Here is a 13,868-nt window from a genome sequence, read left to right on the forward strand (position 1 = left end):
TGGTGCAAATGCTTGGATTGTGGAAGTAGCTGTAGTCATGATTGACACCTCAATTGGATCTCATAGCCAGGATGAGCTCTGAGGGTGGAAGGAGATTAAGTTGAAGTTGGGTTAAGACTGGCAGGATATGGGTTCAAATCCACACTTGGCCTGGAAGGTCACTGGATTGCTTTCAGCCAATCACATTTTCAGACTAACATACCTTGCAGGATTGTTGAAAGGATTAAATCTTTTGGGAGGGGGCGCGCACCCTTCTTGGAAGATATGATAGGTATTGAAATCTCAGTGGCCATGAGGGAAGACATGCTCTTGGAAAGGGAGGGTAGGTAGAGAGTGTCCCTGATGTCTCGCCATCAATAACATAGACCAGGGGTGTCAAACATGCGGCCTGCGGGCCAGATCCGCCCCCCGGAGGGCTTTTATCCGGCCCCTGGAGCCAAGGCACCTAGTCCCCCTTTTCCCCCTCCCCAGGCCTTTTCTGGGCTACTTGGATCCCATGCGTGGTCGGGGAGGGAGGGGGAAGGCTTCTGCCTGGCTGCACTGGCCTGCGAGGCGGCTGGCGCAGCGGGGGGTGGAGGGGAAGGTTGTGGCCTGTTTGCGCCGGGCTGCGGGGCCACTGGCACAGCCAGGGGTGGGGGGGAAGGTTTTCCAGCCACTCCTCTCCTCCTCTCTGGCTGTAGCTCGTCTTTCCCTTCTCAAAACAGACTTTGCATTTGCTTTCCGGATCTCCTTCCAGCTGCTTTTTTCCTCTCTACTCTCTTGCTGTAGCTCGCCTTTCCCTTCTCAAAACAGACTTTGCATTTGCTTTCCAGCACTCCTTCTCGCCACCCCTTTCCTCTCCTCTCTTCCTGTAGCTCGCCTTTCCCTTCTCAATACAGACTTTGCATTTGCTTTCCAGCTCTCCTTCCAGCCACTCTTTTCCTCTCCCCTCTCTTGCTGTAGCTCACCTTTCCCTTCTCAAAATAGACTTTGCATTTACTTTCCACACTACTTCTCACCGCCCCTTTCCTCTCCACTCTCTTGGTGTAGCTCGCCTTTCCCTTCACCAAACAGACTTTGCATTAGTTTTCCAGCTCTCCTTCCTGCCACCCCTTTCCTCTCCTCTCTCTTGCTTTTGGAAAATGACTGGAATGCTGTGTGTGTTACAGAGCTAAATACACTCACAAATGGTGTTTTCTAGAAGGCATGGTAAATAATACATTTCACAGATGACCTTAATGGGATATGGTAGGTTAGAGCTAGCATGGATCTTTCAAAATAAGGCTTGTTTGGGGAAGGAGTTTTTCAGCTTTTTCTCCATTTTTGGTTAACCAGCCGCCTGCAGTAAAAGTGTTTCTTCAAGTGGCAACAGCACACCAGCCTACAGGAACAAGACTATGATCCCTGCCTAGAGCCTCTCAGATGTTGTTTGTTTGTTTGTTTGATTGATTGATTGATTTGGCACACATGGCCCGGCCAGATCAAGTGACATTTATGTCATATCTGGCCCTCATAACATATGAGACTGAGTTCGTCACCCCTGACATAGACTGTGGTATCCTTCTCTGCCAAATAGCCAAGATGGTAACTGGGGGCATGATCCTCTGATAGTTCAGTCCTATCTGGCTGAGAAATCCCAGAAGTGGGGCTGGTGGACCCCTGCCTGACATAAACCACGTGGTCTCAGAGGGCTGTCTCTTATCCTCCTTGCTTTGGATTCTGGAATGTTCTGGGGGACTTTCAGAGTCTCAGAAGTATCTCTGTTGGAGTCTCTGTTAGAGATCAAACATGAGGTTGCTTGAGGCCTTGGATGGGATTTTCTTCTAGTGTCCTCTCCCTCCCTCAAACAGGAATCTGACTCCATGGTTTACACTGGAGCAGGAAGGATTACCAAGTAAAGCTGAGTGGCGTCACGTTTTTCTTAGCCCTTCGAAGCACACTTTCCTTTGGACTGCACTGTTAAAGCAGGTTGATGGAGATATGGGGTGAAAAATCCCCCCTCCCCCATGCTAAAACGTTTCCATTGCTAAAGCCCTCTTGTTCCCTAAAATTAATAGTGAATGGGTGCCATTGCCAATACAATATTAGGTCAGTTGGTCAGCTTCAAAATAGTAATGCATGTTGTTCAGGCAAGATCTTGGCCACTATTTGGGGGTTGCTTGGCCTTAGTGAAAATGTTCACTGTTATTTTTCTGGAGAGCTTAAAATATTTTTAAGCATTGTGTGAATGTTCCCTGACTTTAGTCCACTCGGGTTTTTTTACTTGCTTTCAGCCCAGTTTTCCATTGACTGACACAGCCTCTGAGCATGAACAGAGTGCCTTGCCAAACCTCTTTTAATAAGTACTGTAGAAGACAAAATGGTGTAAAGCAGCAATTTAAAACTACACAAAAACATCAATGAAAAACACTGAATAATTTGAACTTCTCGGGGCAAATGCATTCCATCAATTTAGGGCCACCGCAGAAAAGGCCCTGCTCTTGAACAAATCCAGCACTTTAAAGTATGATCAGAAATTAAGTCCTATACAGTGTAGACATTTCAGAACAGCTGCCATGTTTTACCACCAACTCACAGCCATGTGTGAGCTTTGCTTTAAAACAGACAGAGATAGCGCAGTTGAGGAGCAGAGAGGTTAGGCTTCTCTCTGTGAGAAGGGGAGGGCCATTGATTTCCAGGTGCCATAGGCCTGTTCCTTTTTGGAGAAAGATCTGACAGCTCACAACTTAGGGCGGCCATCCATTGTTACCTGTCCCGTTACTTCAGCTAGCCAGTCTTCTGTCCACTTGAAAAATAGGAGAATTCTAGCCAGAAAGAATTCTCCATACAAAAAAATAAAGAAGAATTGAAGCAACATGATCTTTTAAGATTTTAATTTTAAAAAGCAGGACAGAGAACAAGCCGGAAAGGAAGAATAAAAGCAGTCTCTTTTAGGAGGCCAATAGAGTAAAATCCATGGGCTAGCTGATTCACAGGTGAGCTGAAGAAGGGTGTTAGTATGTACAGATTTCTTAAGGCTCTCCATTTTTATTTATTATTTGTTAAAACATGTATATCCACCTTTCCTTTCAGTTAATGGCAGCTTGCAATAATAGTTAAAACATCCCCAGCTAAAACCAAGATAAAATAACAAGCCCCCAATCCTCCCCCCTCCCCCCTTAATAGATGCGTTCCATTCAAACCCAGTGAAATATCCTGGACTCTAGTTGATGCCAGACGGGCCGCTATAAGTGGTGGGACAGCCAACCAACAGCTGCCTGATTTCTGTAGTTGGTGTCTAGTGACATATGGAAGGAGACTGCCCTTCACATGTGTGGGTCCCAGTTTATGAAGGGATTTGGAGATCATTACCAGCACGTTGAACTGAACTCGGAAAGAGATTTGCAGTGAATGTAGCTGTTCTAAAATGGGCAAGATATGTTCCCGGAGGCTAGCCCTTGACAGCAATTGAGCTGCCGCATTCTGGACCGGTTGTCGTTTCCAGGTTGTCTTCAAGGGAAGCCCCATGTAGAGCACAGCAGTAATTCAGCACTGAGGTTTCAGAAGCATGGATCAGCTGAGTCCAGGTGATGGGAAAGTTGACAATCATATGCAATGGATGAAAGATGTCCCTGGCCCCCAGGCTAGCTTGTTTTTCAAAGGCAGGGATGATTAGCACACCCAAAGAGAGTTATTGTTGTTATGCATCATAAATTTGTGATTATGTTTGTGATTATGCATCACAAGGCAATCTCCATAATCTCTCCCCCCCCAAAAAAAAAACTTTGGAAACCTTCCTATGCACCAAACCTTCCCGATTGTCCCCATTTACGGTACATGAGCCAGGTTGTATTTTCTGGCGGAGGATGTAAAATTACACATGAACATTAGGAAGAGCCCTGCTGGATCTGACCAAGGGTCCATTAAGTCCAGCATCCTGTCTCACACTGTGGCCAACCAGTTGCCCTGGGGGGCCAGTAGACAGGGGGGCACAGAGACCACAGACTTACTCTGATGCTGCCTCCTGGCACTGGAATTGAAAAGTATACTGCCACCACAGAGGTTGACAAGAACAGAGCAAGCGAGAGTGCTCTGCACTTGTGCCCAGTAACCACATTTTGCCCTTATTTTGCCTTTTGGTCAGATTTTAGAGCTAACTCCTTTTTTTAAAAAAGTACTCTGCGTTCACTTCTTTTCTGTCTCCCTCGTATCTACTCAATATAAGTAAACATTTAAATATGGAGGGATACAGAGGAAATGGTGCGCATGGGGTTTGCAGAGCCCTCCAGAGCACATGGTGCAGCTTAGTAGTACCGGTGCCAAAGCTGGATGGCACCATAAGGTTCTGCATCAATTACTGCAAGCCAAATAAGGTGCGTACTCCAATGCATAATCAATGCATACTATATGCCCACTGCAGACGTCCTGATCTACCAGCTGTGGGCCAGCAGCAGCGGTGGTGGCAACAGGATGGGATGACCAAGAGCCACAGGAGGAAGAAAGCCCGCAGCAACAACTCTGAGGTGGACTGGGGTCTAGCTGAATCCTCCTCATCTCATGCTTCTGAGGCTCATCCTAGACCGATGCCAGAAAGGGTAAGCCGGTCCAAGGCTCTGACCTGCTGATGGGGAAGCCTGAGATGTAGCTTCGAAAGCAAAATGGGTGGTTGGGATAGGGGATTATGTGTGGGCCAGGATGTTCCAATTCCTTTTACGTTTGTCACTGCAACACCTGTGATTGTCCTGAAGCTGGTGCCCAATCCGAGGCACCTAGCTTGCTTTTTGGAGTACTGTTTGCAACAGTCAACTGTAGCTTCCTGTGCAAAATAAAGGGGGGGGGGAGGCCAGGATGGTCCATAGATTCAATTCTCTTCCTTTTGTGTACAGCAACTGCCACCATTATCCTAAAGCTGGTGGCTAATGTTGATGCACTTAACTTTATTTTTGGAGGAGTTATGCCTGCGGCGGATGGACAGAGTCTTTTATTTATATGGCTCCCCCCTTGCTTGCCAAGACCATAGCTTGCTGCACTCATAATGTTGTTCCTTAGGGTCGCTGGCCCTGCACGCTTTATGGAAACATTTTTCTCCCATGTTAACTATTTTAAATACAACGGCTTCCTTAGAGTAAGCATTGAATGAATGTTCCCTGACCTTACTAGGCTAGTTTTTTTTATATATATACTAGCTTTCAGCCTGGATTTCCATTGGCTGACAAGGCATTTGAACACGAACAGAGTGCCTTGTCAGACCCCTGTAAAGACACAGCCAGACTTCCTGCTTTGGGGATTTGAGAGCAGATTTTCGTGGCCAGGAAGGGTCTTAAAAGGCACATTTAGTCTTCCCCTTAATTTGAAAATAATAATAATAATTGTCGAGTAAGAGTACCCCTTCTCTCTGTCCACAAGGGCTAGCAAAGGGTTAAGATGCAGACAGAGATGTGGTTCCTAGAGAGGATACAAACAGAGGGAAGCCAGAAATACGGAAGTGCTCCGACTTCCTCATTTTGGGATCCGACTTGGCTTGCAGCAAATCCGGAAGGCGCCTGGAATGGTAAAGAGCGGCTTGGGCGGGGGAAGGAGGCGGGGGAAGCCCCTCCAGGCTGGGCAGCCCTGCAAGGGGGAGGGTGTGTCTGGGTCCCCCATGCAGATCAAGGCCGGGGAGGAGGAGGAGGTCAAGCTGGCCGTTTCTTTGCTCCCGAAGGATGGTTGCCCGGGCTATCTCTGGATCCGGATATTTGGGCTGGTGCTGCAAGGAGCAGGAGGGGGATCCGGTCCCCCCACCCCACCCCACCCAGCCGGGAACAGATTCTGACGCTGATCTCTGCAGGCGGATCCTATTTTTCAAAGCACCCAAGCCGGGCAGGCTGGAGTTTTGCCCCCTCGCCGCTTGGCCACCCTCGTTTAAAGGCGTTTGGGCATCCGAGCAGAGGCTTTGGTGCTTGGAGAAAGCTCAGTGGTGGTGGGGGAGGGCTGGCCCCACGGAGACCGACCCCCCCACACACAAGGAAAGAGAGGAGGGCCCGTGTCCTCTGTGGGTCTCCATTTAACTGTGCTCCTGTAGAAGCCTTAAAGTAAAGGGAATCCCATCTAGTGTGGGTTTGTGTGTGTATATATGTGAGGTGGGGGGGGAGAGTTTTCCAATTTGCTCTCTTGGAAAGACTCGTTTGCTCACTATGGTACATTAGATTCTCCTGGAGCATGCAGAGATTTACAACTTCAGCAAAGTTGTAGGAGAGGATCAGCGGGAGTGGGGGGTGGGCTGTTACATAGCATAGGACTCCCATGGGACCGCCTCCAAAATATTCTGGCTTTCTCCCTCTGATCTTGAACAGACAGCTTTGCCAACTCTGCTAACCACAACCAGCCCTTTCACTCCCAGGTTAGCGAGCAAAGCTCCCTGGGCTTCAAAGGAACACCCATTAAATCTCTGCCTTTGAAGAACACCATTCAAACAACAGTTTTGCAGACAGTGGCTTATAAAAGGGTTAAAAAGAAATAATGTGATGGCAAAGGGGGGGTAATCCTTTAAATAATGTAAATAAATTAGATCACAATGGGTAGCCATGGAGCTCAGATTCTGTCATGGAGAAGAGGGGATTGTTAGATTCATTAGCCTTGGACATTATAGGTGCATGTGAGTTTTCAAGTCCCCACTGCTGAGTTCTGAAAGTAAAAAAAAATAAATGCAAAACTGCAAAAGGAAAAAAATGGTGCATTTTAGGAGATGCAGCCACTCTTTTGGACTCCCTTTGATACATCACAGACTTGGCAAGAGACCCAATGGGTGGATGGTACATGGCCTGCAGATGAGGCGGAAGACATTTCTTTGGTGGGTGAGAGGTCTTAGCTCAGTGGCAGAGCCCAGGAGACTCCTAGTTCTGTCCCTCCCTAAACCGGCCAACATGACTTCGTTGGGAAAGACGCCAGAAAGCTGCTGGTAGCTGGAGTAGGCAGGAATGGAGTAAGCTGAAGGCTAGACTATTGTACAGCAGTTCCTAAGAGACTGCGATATGGCAAGTTAAGCTGGTGCAGAAAGCCCCAACCCAGTTACTATCAGGAGCCTGGTAAAGGGTGAATGTTACGCTTATCTTGCAGTAACCCCATTGGGTGCCCCTCAGTTTCCAGGGTCAGTTCAAGGTGTAGGTTAGGAGGAAATGATCTCCCAGGCCAAAGTACACTAATTTATAAAAAAATGATGTGTGTGTGTGTGAGCTTATACCCTGCCAGAAATTTTGTTAAGTCTTTAAGGTGCTACTGCACTCTTGCTCTTTTCTACTGCTACAGACAGACTATCATGGCTATCCATTGTGATCTAATTTATTTACGTTATTTATAGTCTGCCTTTCTCACTTGGGCTCAAGATGGATTGCACATTATGAGTCAATACAATTGACAAGTTGGAACATTCAGTAAACAGTACAATAGGATTTGGGTTGTAGAACCAACCAGAAGTCTAAAAAGAGAACTGAAGCAAAGCATAAATATCAACATGACATATTAAAAGATGCAAACATTACACAGTAGGATCCTAGTTTCAGCAAGCTGTACACAGCAGTATAGATTACAGTCCCTAATAATTCATCCAAGTAACTTTGTGAATCATTTAGTACAGTGCAACTCTATCATCTGTAGAAAAGCCTGTAATTTAGGCATATGACCACTGCAAACTAAAATAGAGCATTCAACAACACTTTTATCCATTTTCTCTCTTTCCCGTATATGTCTCTTTCTTCCAGGGAGAGGCCCAGTTGAGAACACTGTTATTCGTTCCCACCACTTTCCATAGAAAAAACATCACAAAACAATCAGCTGATATGAAAATGGAAGGCCAAGGTACCACAATAGGGGAAGCACCAGAGGAGATAGCAAAAGCCCCCCATGTCCTCCAGGCTGGCAGTATTGGGGCATTCCTCCAAAGGAGACCAGGAGAACTAGTTAAAGAGGATCCAGGTGAAAGTTCACTTCAACAATGGGAAACCCAGTGGCAGGAGTTCCTTAGGACAATAGAGTTCCCTAAGTCACATTCAACAATTCCACTATGGCCGAAGAAACCTGCACCCTGGGAGGACGCCAAGGCCTTTCTGGCATCCTTTGAGCAAGTGGCTGAAGCCTGTTGGTGGCCAAAGGAAGAATGGGTGATCCGACTCCTGCCAGCCCTCAGTGGAGAAGCTGAGAAGGCCTTCAAGAATCTGGATGTCAGAGACAGAGAGGATTATGGGAAGGTGAAGGCAGCCATCTTGCGAGGGGATGCCCTGAGCCGGGAGAAGCAGCGCCAACAGTTCCGGTGTTTCTGCTACCAGGAGGCTGAGGGGCCACGGGGGGCTTACAGCCGACTTCGGGAAATGTGCCATGGGTGGCTGAGAGAGGAGAATCACAGCAAGGAGCAGATCCTGGAGCTCTTGATCCTGGAACAGCTTCTTAGTGTCCTGCCCCCGGAGATCCAGAGCCGGGTGAGGGAGAGCGGCCCCGAGAGCTGCTCCCAGGCAGTGGCCCTGGCTGAGGAGTTCCTCTTGAAGCAGGAGAAACAGGTGAGGCCCCTCTGCTGTGTGAGTTCTGAGTGTGGGAGGGCTTGGTGTGGAGCCAGTGCTGAGAACTATGAAGTGGAATGCTGTAGGTTGATTGTCTAATTTGTTGGCTCCATTATGCCACTCAGATAATGATGAGATTTTGGGGTGTGTGGGAGCAGTATCTCTCAATCTAGGAGTAGGTGGATGCTCTGCTTGGATGAGGCCCCACCTCTCCCTAAAAGACCACATCCTCAAATTGTTTTGCATTGGGCTTATATCTATGTTGTAGGAAGTTTGGAAAACTGGATATCAATTAACCGAACAGACAATTAGGTCATAGTGGCTATGACCTGGCTTTAGGGTTGCCAGCCTGTAAGTGGGACCTGGAGATCTCCCTGGAATTCCAAGTGATCCCCAGCCTACAGAGATCTGTTCCTCCTGGACTCTGTGGCATTATTCCCTGTTGATGCCCTTCCTATCCCCTAACTCTGCCTTCCCCAGGCTCCAACCCCAAATCTCCAGGAATTTCCCAGCCTGGAATTGGCATCTCTAGGTTGAAGGCAGCAGGAAAAGAGGAAGGCCTAACATGAGATGGATTGATTCTGTAAAGGAAGCCATGGTGCTCAGTTTGCAAGACCTGAGCAAGGCTGTTAATGATAGGACATTTTGGAGGACATTGATTCACAGGGTCACCATGAGTCAGAAGTGATTTGATGGCACATAACACACACACACACACACATACATAGGTTACTTGGTCTGCCAAATCTTTCCTTGTGAGTCACCTGCTTGTGCATCAGGCTGATTCCAAGTTTCTGCTCCTCAAAAGCCTGTATGTTCATTTAGAAAGTTCCATTCTGATTTTTCCCCGCAAAGGGTCTGTATCACAGATCTGTTACTCTGATGTCAACAGGCTGCCCTCTCCTGAGCCTTGTTTTTAACGTAACTGACAGTCCATTCCTGAGCAGAATGCCTGCGCTGGGCTTTGGAGGCAACACGGCTCCTCATAGGGTTGCATGGAAGATACACCACCACATATCTCGCCAAAAATAAAAAGGGGCATTCCCGGCCTGAAAGGGCTTTGGAGGTAAAGGTGGCCCTGCCCCCAGGCCGGTGCCAGAATGCCCTGGGAACGTTCTGAGACACCATTACGCCCCAGGAACGCCTTCTGGAATGCCGGCTCAGCCTTTGCCGGCATTTGGACACCACCAAAAGGGTACGTTGGTGTCCCAGGGGGCTGTCTGGGCCTTCCCGTTGGCGTGCAGGCTACTAACGCTGGTGTCAGTTGCCTGGACGCTAGCACGGGCCCTGCCCGGCCTCCTAAAGGGCTTTTGCCCTGGACGCCGGCGCGGCTCAGGAGTGCACTGTGAGTCAGGTCAAAAACTCAAAACCACCTTTAAAATGTAAAGGGTTTATTAAAGAATAAAAAGTTCACATTAGTTAAAACACAGTTTGACAGAATTCTTAAGGCACACTGGCAAGAAAATAATAAAGTCTGGCTAAATACTTTCTACACTCTTACATAGCAGATGGTATTGTTATAGGCTTAAGTAGCTTCAGGTCATTCTTGCTTGCACTGAGGCATTTCAATAGTTGTTTCAGGTAAGGCAGAGTAACAGGAATAGCATTAGAATGTTCTTAGAGACTTAGCTGAACTTATGGTCAAGTTAACCCAAGTCAGAGTTGATACCAGGGAAAAATCTCTGGATGGTTCATACTGGTCTAGGCCAGAATAAGGTTCTCAGGAGCAAGGAGTGAGATCATTCCCCCCTCCCATTTTCCCACAGATGAACCGGATCACCTAGTTAAACTAGTATGCAGCCTCATCCTTGAATGCACATTATCTGCTGGGGTAAGAATCTGCAGGTGTTGTTTGTTAGCTCAGCTAGACCTCTATGAACTACAAAGCAAATTCTAGGCACACAAAATGGAGAATAAACTGATGTCAAGCTAATGCCAAGAATAATATGGTTCTTCTATCTTCCCATCTGCCCTGAAAGGGTCCCTCCCTTCTGTTGCAGGTGCCCTTGGAGGAGGCAGCTGGAAGGGTCTCTGAGGAAGGCCAGGCTCCGTCTGAGAGTGAACAGAGGCAGCTTTTGATGGATATCAAGGAAGAGGATGGAGAAGCCAGCCTGATAGGTAAGGAGGGAGGCCTTCTGGGGCCTGAGGTCCAGGATGTTCGGAAGCTCCTTTTCGGGCTGAACTCAGCAGAGACTCTTTCTCCCCCTTCAAGGGGCTGCTTTGTCCTTAGATCAGGGGTGGGGAACCTTTTTCCTGCCAAAGGCCATTTGCACATTTATAACATCATTCGGGTGCCATACCAGGTGTAGATCTCCTGGTGGGGTGGGGGGGGGGAGAAGCTAGGGCTGCCAGGTCTCTGGCCACCACCTGGAGGTTGGCAACCCCAGGGGAGGCCACGCAGAGAAGGCCTGGAGGGCTCCCCTGGTCCTCCACCCCTCCCAGGCGGGAGGGCAGCCAGCGGTGGGCCCGAGCAAACGAGGTGCCAGAGAGGCACAGCCCGCGGTCGATTGGCAAGGGAGGGAGGAAGGAAAACAGAGAAAGAGGGAAAGGGAGAGAGGGAGAAAGAAATGGAAAGAGGGGAAGAAAGAAAAGGATGGAGGGAGACAGACAAAGAAAGAGACAGAGAGGGAGAGAGAAAAGCCTTCCTCCCCCCACACACACACACACCGGCCCCACGTGACCTGGCCCCAGGCTCCATACCCTCCCTGCCCCAGAGTCCACAAAAGGCCCCCTGAAGCCCGATTGGCTCCTGCGTGCATGCTCTGCCACCGGGAGCCACGGGCCTGTTTCCCCCCCCCCCCCATCGCAGCTCAACAGCCAACAGGCAGCAAGAGGGACTTACAGTGCGCCCCAGCGTTCCTGCACGCTGTGGCTATAGGGAGCAACCTTGGGGGAAGTGTCCCTCTCCCTCCTCTCGCCGACCAACAGCCGTCAGTCAGCGAGAGGAGGTCCAAAGGGCACCACAGCACCCCTGCAAGCCATGGCCCCAGGAACACCCTCAGGGAGGGCCGCCCTATGCTGCCCCTCCGCAACGGGGCCCCGGAGCTCCCGAGGGTCACAAAAAATGCCCTCGGGGGCTGTATACGGCCCCCGGGCCTGAGGTTCCCCATCTCTGCCTTAGATTGTCCAGAGAGTTGGCTATTCTGGGAGAAGCACCTGAACTGAAAGGTTAAATGCAAGAATGCTCCCAGAGTTCAAAAGAGCCCTGCTGGATGAGACTCAGGCCTATCCAGTTCCACATCCTCTTTCCTGCAGTGACCAGGATGATACCTCCAGGAAGCCCTCAAACAATCCTAAAAGGCTGTAGTCCTTCTGGCTTATTTTTTAACCTCCTGCCCCGCACCCTGTGTCTGGCATTTGTTGTCATTCTGCCCTTGAACATGGAGGATCCATCAAGACACATAGGTCAATAGCCAAGAACAGAAGTTCTGTACTTCCCCCCCCCCCACGCCAAATATGCCTTTCTTGGTGCCTTCCTGGTGTTTGTTTGGTTTTTAAAACTCAGGCCCTAAACGGGGTAAGTTTTACTAGGGGGGCCAAGCATCCGGGGGGACAGATTGGCCCAAGTTGCAGTGCCTTTACCATTGGGGAATCCTAGAGTTTGAAGGGACCCCCAGAGTCCAACTCCATGCACAATGTAGGTAATTCACAACTACCTCCCCCCACACACACACACACGCACCCAGTGACTCCTACTCCATGCCCAGAGGATGGCAGCAACAACAACAAAACACTCCAGGATCCCTGGCCAGTCTGGCCTGGAGGAAAATTGCTTCCTGACCGCAAAGTGTCTATCTGCATTACCCTGGGCACATAAGAAGGGCCATGAGAGCTAAACACTGATGCAACCCTTCCTGCCCTCCCTCTCATGATCTGCCCAAGATCACAGAATCAGCATTGCTGACAGATGCCTCTGCTTAAAATCCTCCAAAGAAGGTGAGGGGGAGATAATGCTTCAGAATGTTCCTGGAAACTTATTTCCCTGTCTCCATGATATGTACCTTGTAAGAGGTTTTCAAACCTTGTGAGATTTGTCAGTGCCAATAAAAAGCAGGGTTAGGTCAGAACAAGCAACATTCTGAACAGTGAGGTCCTGGCCTTCTTTTTATTTGCTATATTTTTTAGACTATCCTCATCATCAGTATGTAGCCAAATCTGTGAATTCCTAAACCCAGATTAGAGTCTGCCACTCTTAACCACTACATCATGTTGGCTCTCCGTGCTGGTAGAGGGAAATGGTGGGAAGGAAGCCTGAAGAGAGAGATAATGTGGGGGTCAGTGTGAAGGGATAGGATTTTTCTCCCCTGCAATTTTTGCAGATCCCCAGCTTGTCTTTTAATGAAATCATTCACAGGGTGTTCCTCAGAATTCTAAAGACAAGTACCATATAAGACAAAATGGTGTACAGCAACTGTTTAAAACTACACAAAATCAGTGAAAAACTGAATAATTTGAACTTCTCTGGGGAAGATCATTCTGTCCTTTGGGGCTCTGACAGAAAATGACCAGCTCTTGATCAAAACCAGCACCTTAAAGTATGATGAGAAATGATTCTGTATACAGTGCAGATATTTCAGAATAGTTGCTGTATTTCCTCACCAACTCACAGCCATCCATGATCCCTACTTTAAAGCAGAGAGAGTGTGACAGCACGGTTGGAGGGCAGAGAGATTGGGCTTCTCTCTGTGACAGGTTCCTGCTCAAGAACTAGCAGCCCCAGAGTTCCTTGTGTCTAGGGCAGGAGGGAGGGCTGATGATCCCAGGGACACAGGGGCTGTTGGCATGATAAGACAACAGAAGTCCACCGAGAGAGAGCAAATGTACCACTTGCTCCATGGTATGGCCTGGTGGGCAAAAAGGGTCAAGCAGCCACATGCTCGAGGCAGGAAACAGGTTCTACCAAAGAACACAAAATACATACAGATCACTTAAGAGGGACCAATTTGAGACTTGGCTTCTTGCAGGGGTGGTAACTGGATCTCTCTGCCTTTGTTCAAGCAGGTGAGGTACAGGAGAAAGAAAATCATGTGGGACTCCAGGCGTTACAGGAGAATGAAAATGATGTGAGACTCCTGGCATTATCATTGGATAAAGTCAAGAATGAAGATTTGAAAGGAAACTTTGGGAATCAAGGTGAACCAAAGAGGCAGGGCGGAAACTGCATGGCTGAGAGGAATGATAACCCCATTCCTTGCCAAGGTGGGGAATTCCAGGAAATCCCAATCCAAGAAGAAAAGGCAACCCAGAATAGAAGGAACAAAGGTTTCACAGCTCACCTGAGAATCCACACAGTGGGAAATCATAATGAAAGTGTGGAGTTTGGGAAGAGCATTAGTCAGAACTTGAATCTTATTTCACATCAACAAATTTGCTCAATAGATA

The 13,868-nt window shown here is 48.5% G+C and overlaps 1 protein-coding gene across 1 annotated transcript; it reads left to right on the forward strand.

Moving 5' to 3' along the window:
• Positions 1 to 5,599: 5,599 nt before the first annotated feature.
• LOC130492510 (uncharacterized) lies at positions 5,600 to 13,037 on the forward strand. Its single transcript, XM_056866298.1, has 5 exons — positions 5,600 to 5,701; positions 7,695 to 8,486; positions 9,625 to 9,681; positions 10,487 to 10,604; positions 12,985 to 13,037. The coding sequence occupies exons 1-5, from the start codon at positions 5,600 to 5,602 to the stop codon at positions 13,035 to 13,037; spliced, it is 1,122 nt and encodes a 373-aa protein (XP_056722276.1).
• The last annotated feature ends 831 nt before the right edge of the window (positions 13,038 to 13,868 follow it).

Source organism: Euleptes europaea, chromosome 1 (genome assembly GCF_029931775.1).
Source record: "Euleptes europaea isolate rEulEur1 chromosome 1, rEulEur1.hap1, whole genome shotgun sequence".
Taxonomy (NCBI): Eukaryota; Metazoa; Chordata; class Lepidosauria; order Squamata; family Sphaerodactylidae; genus Euleptes; species Euleptes europaea.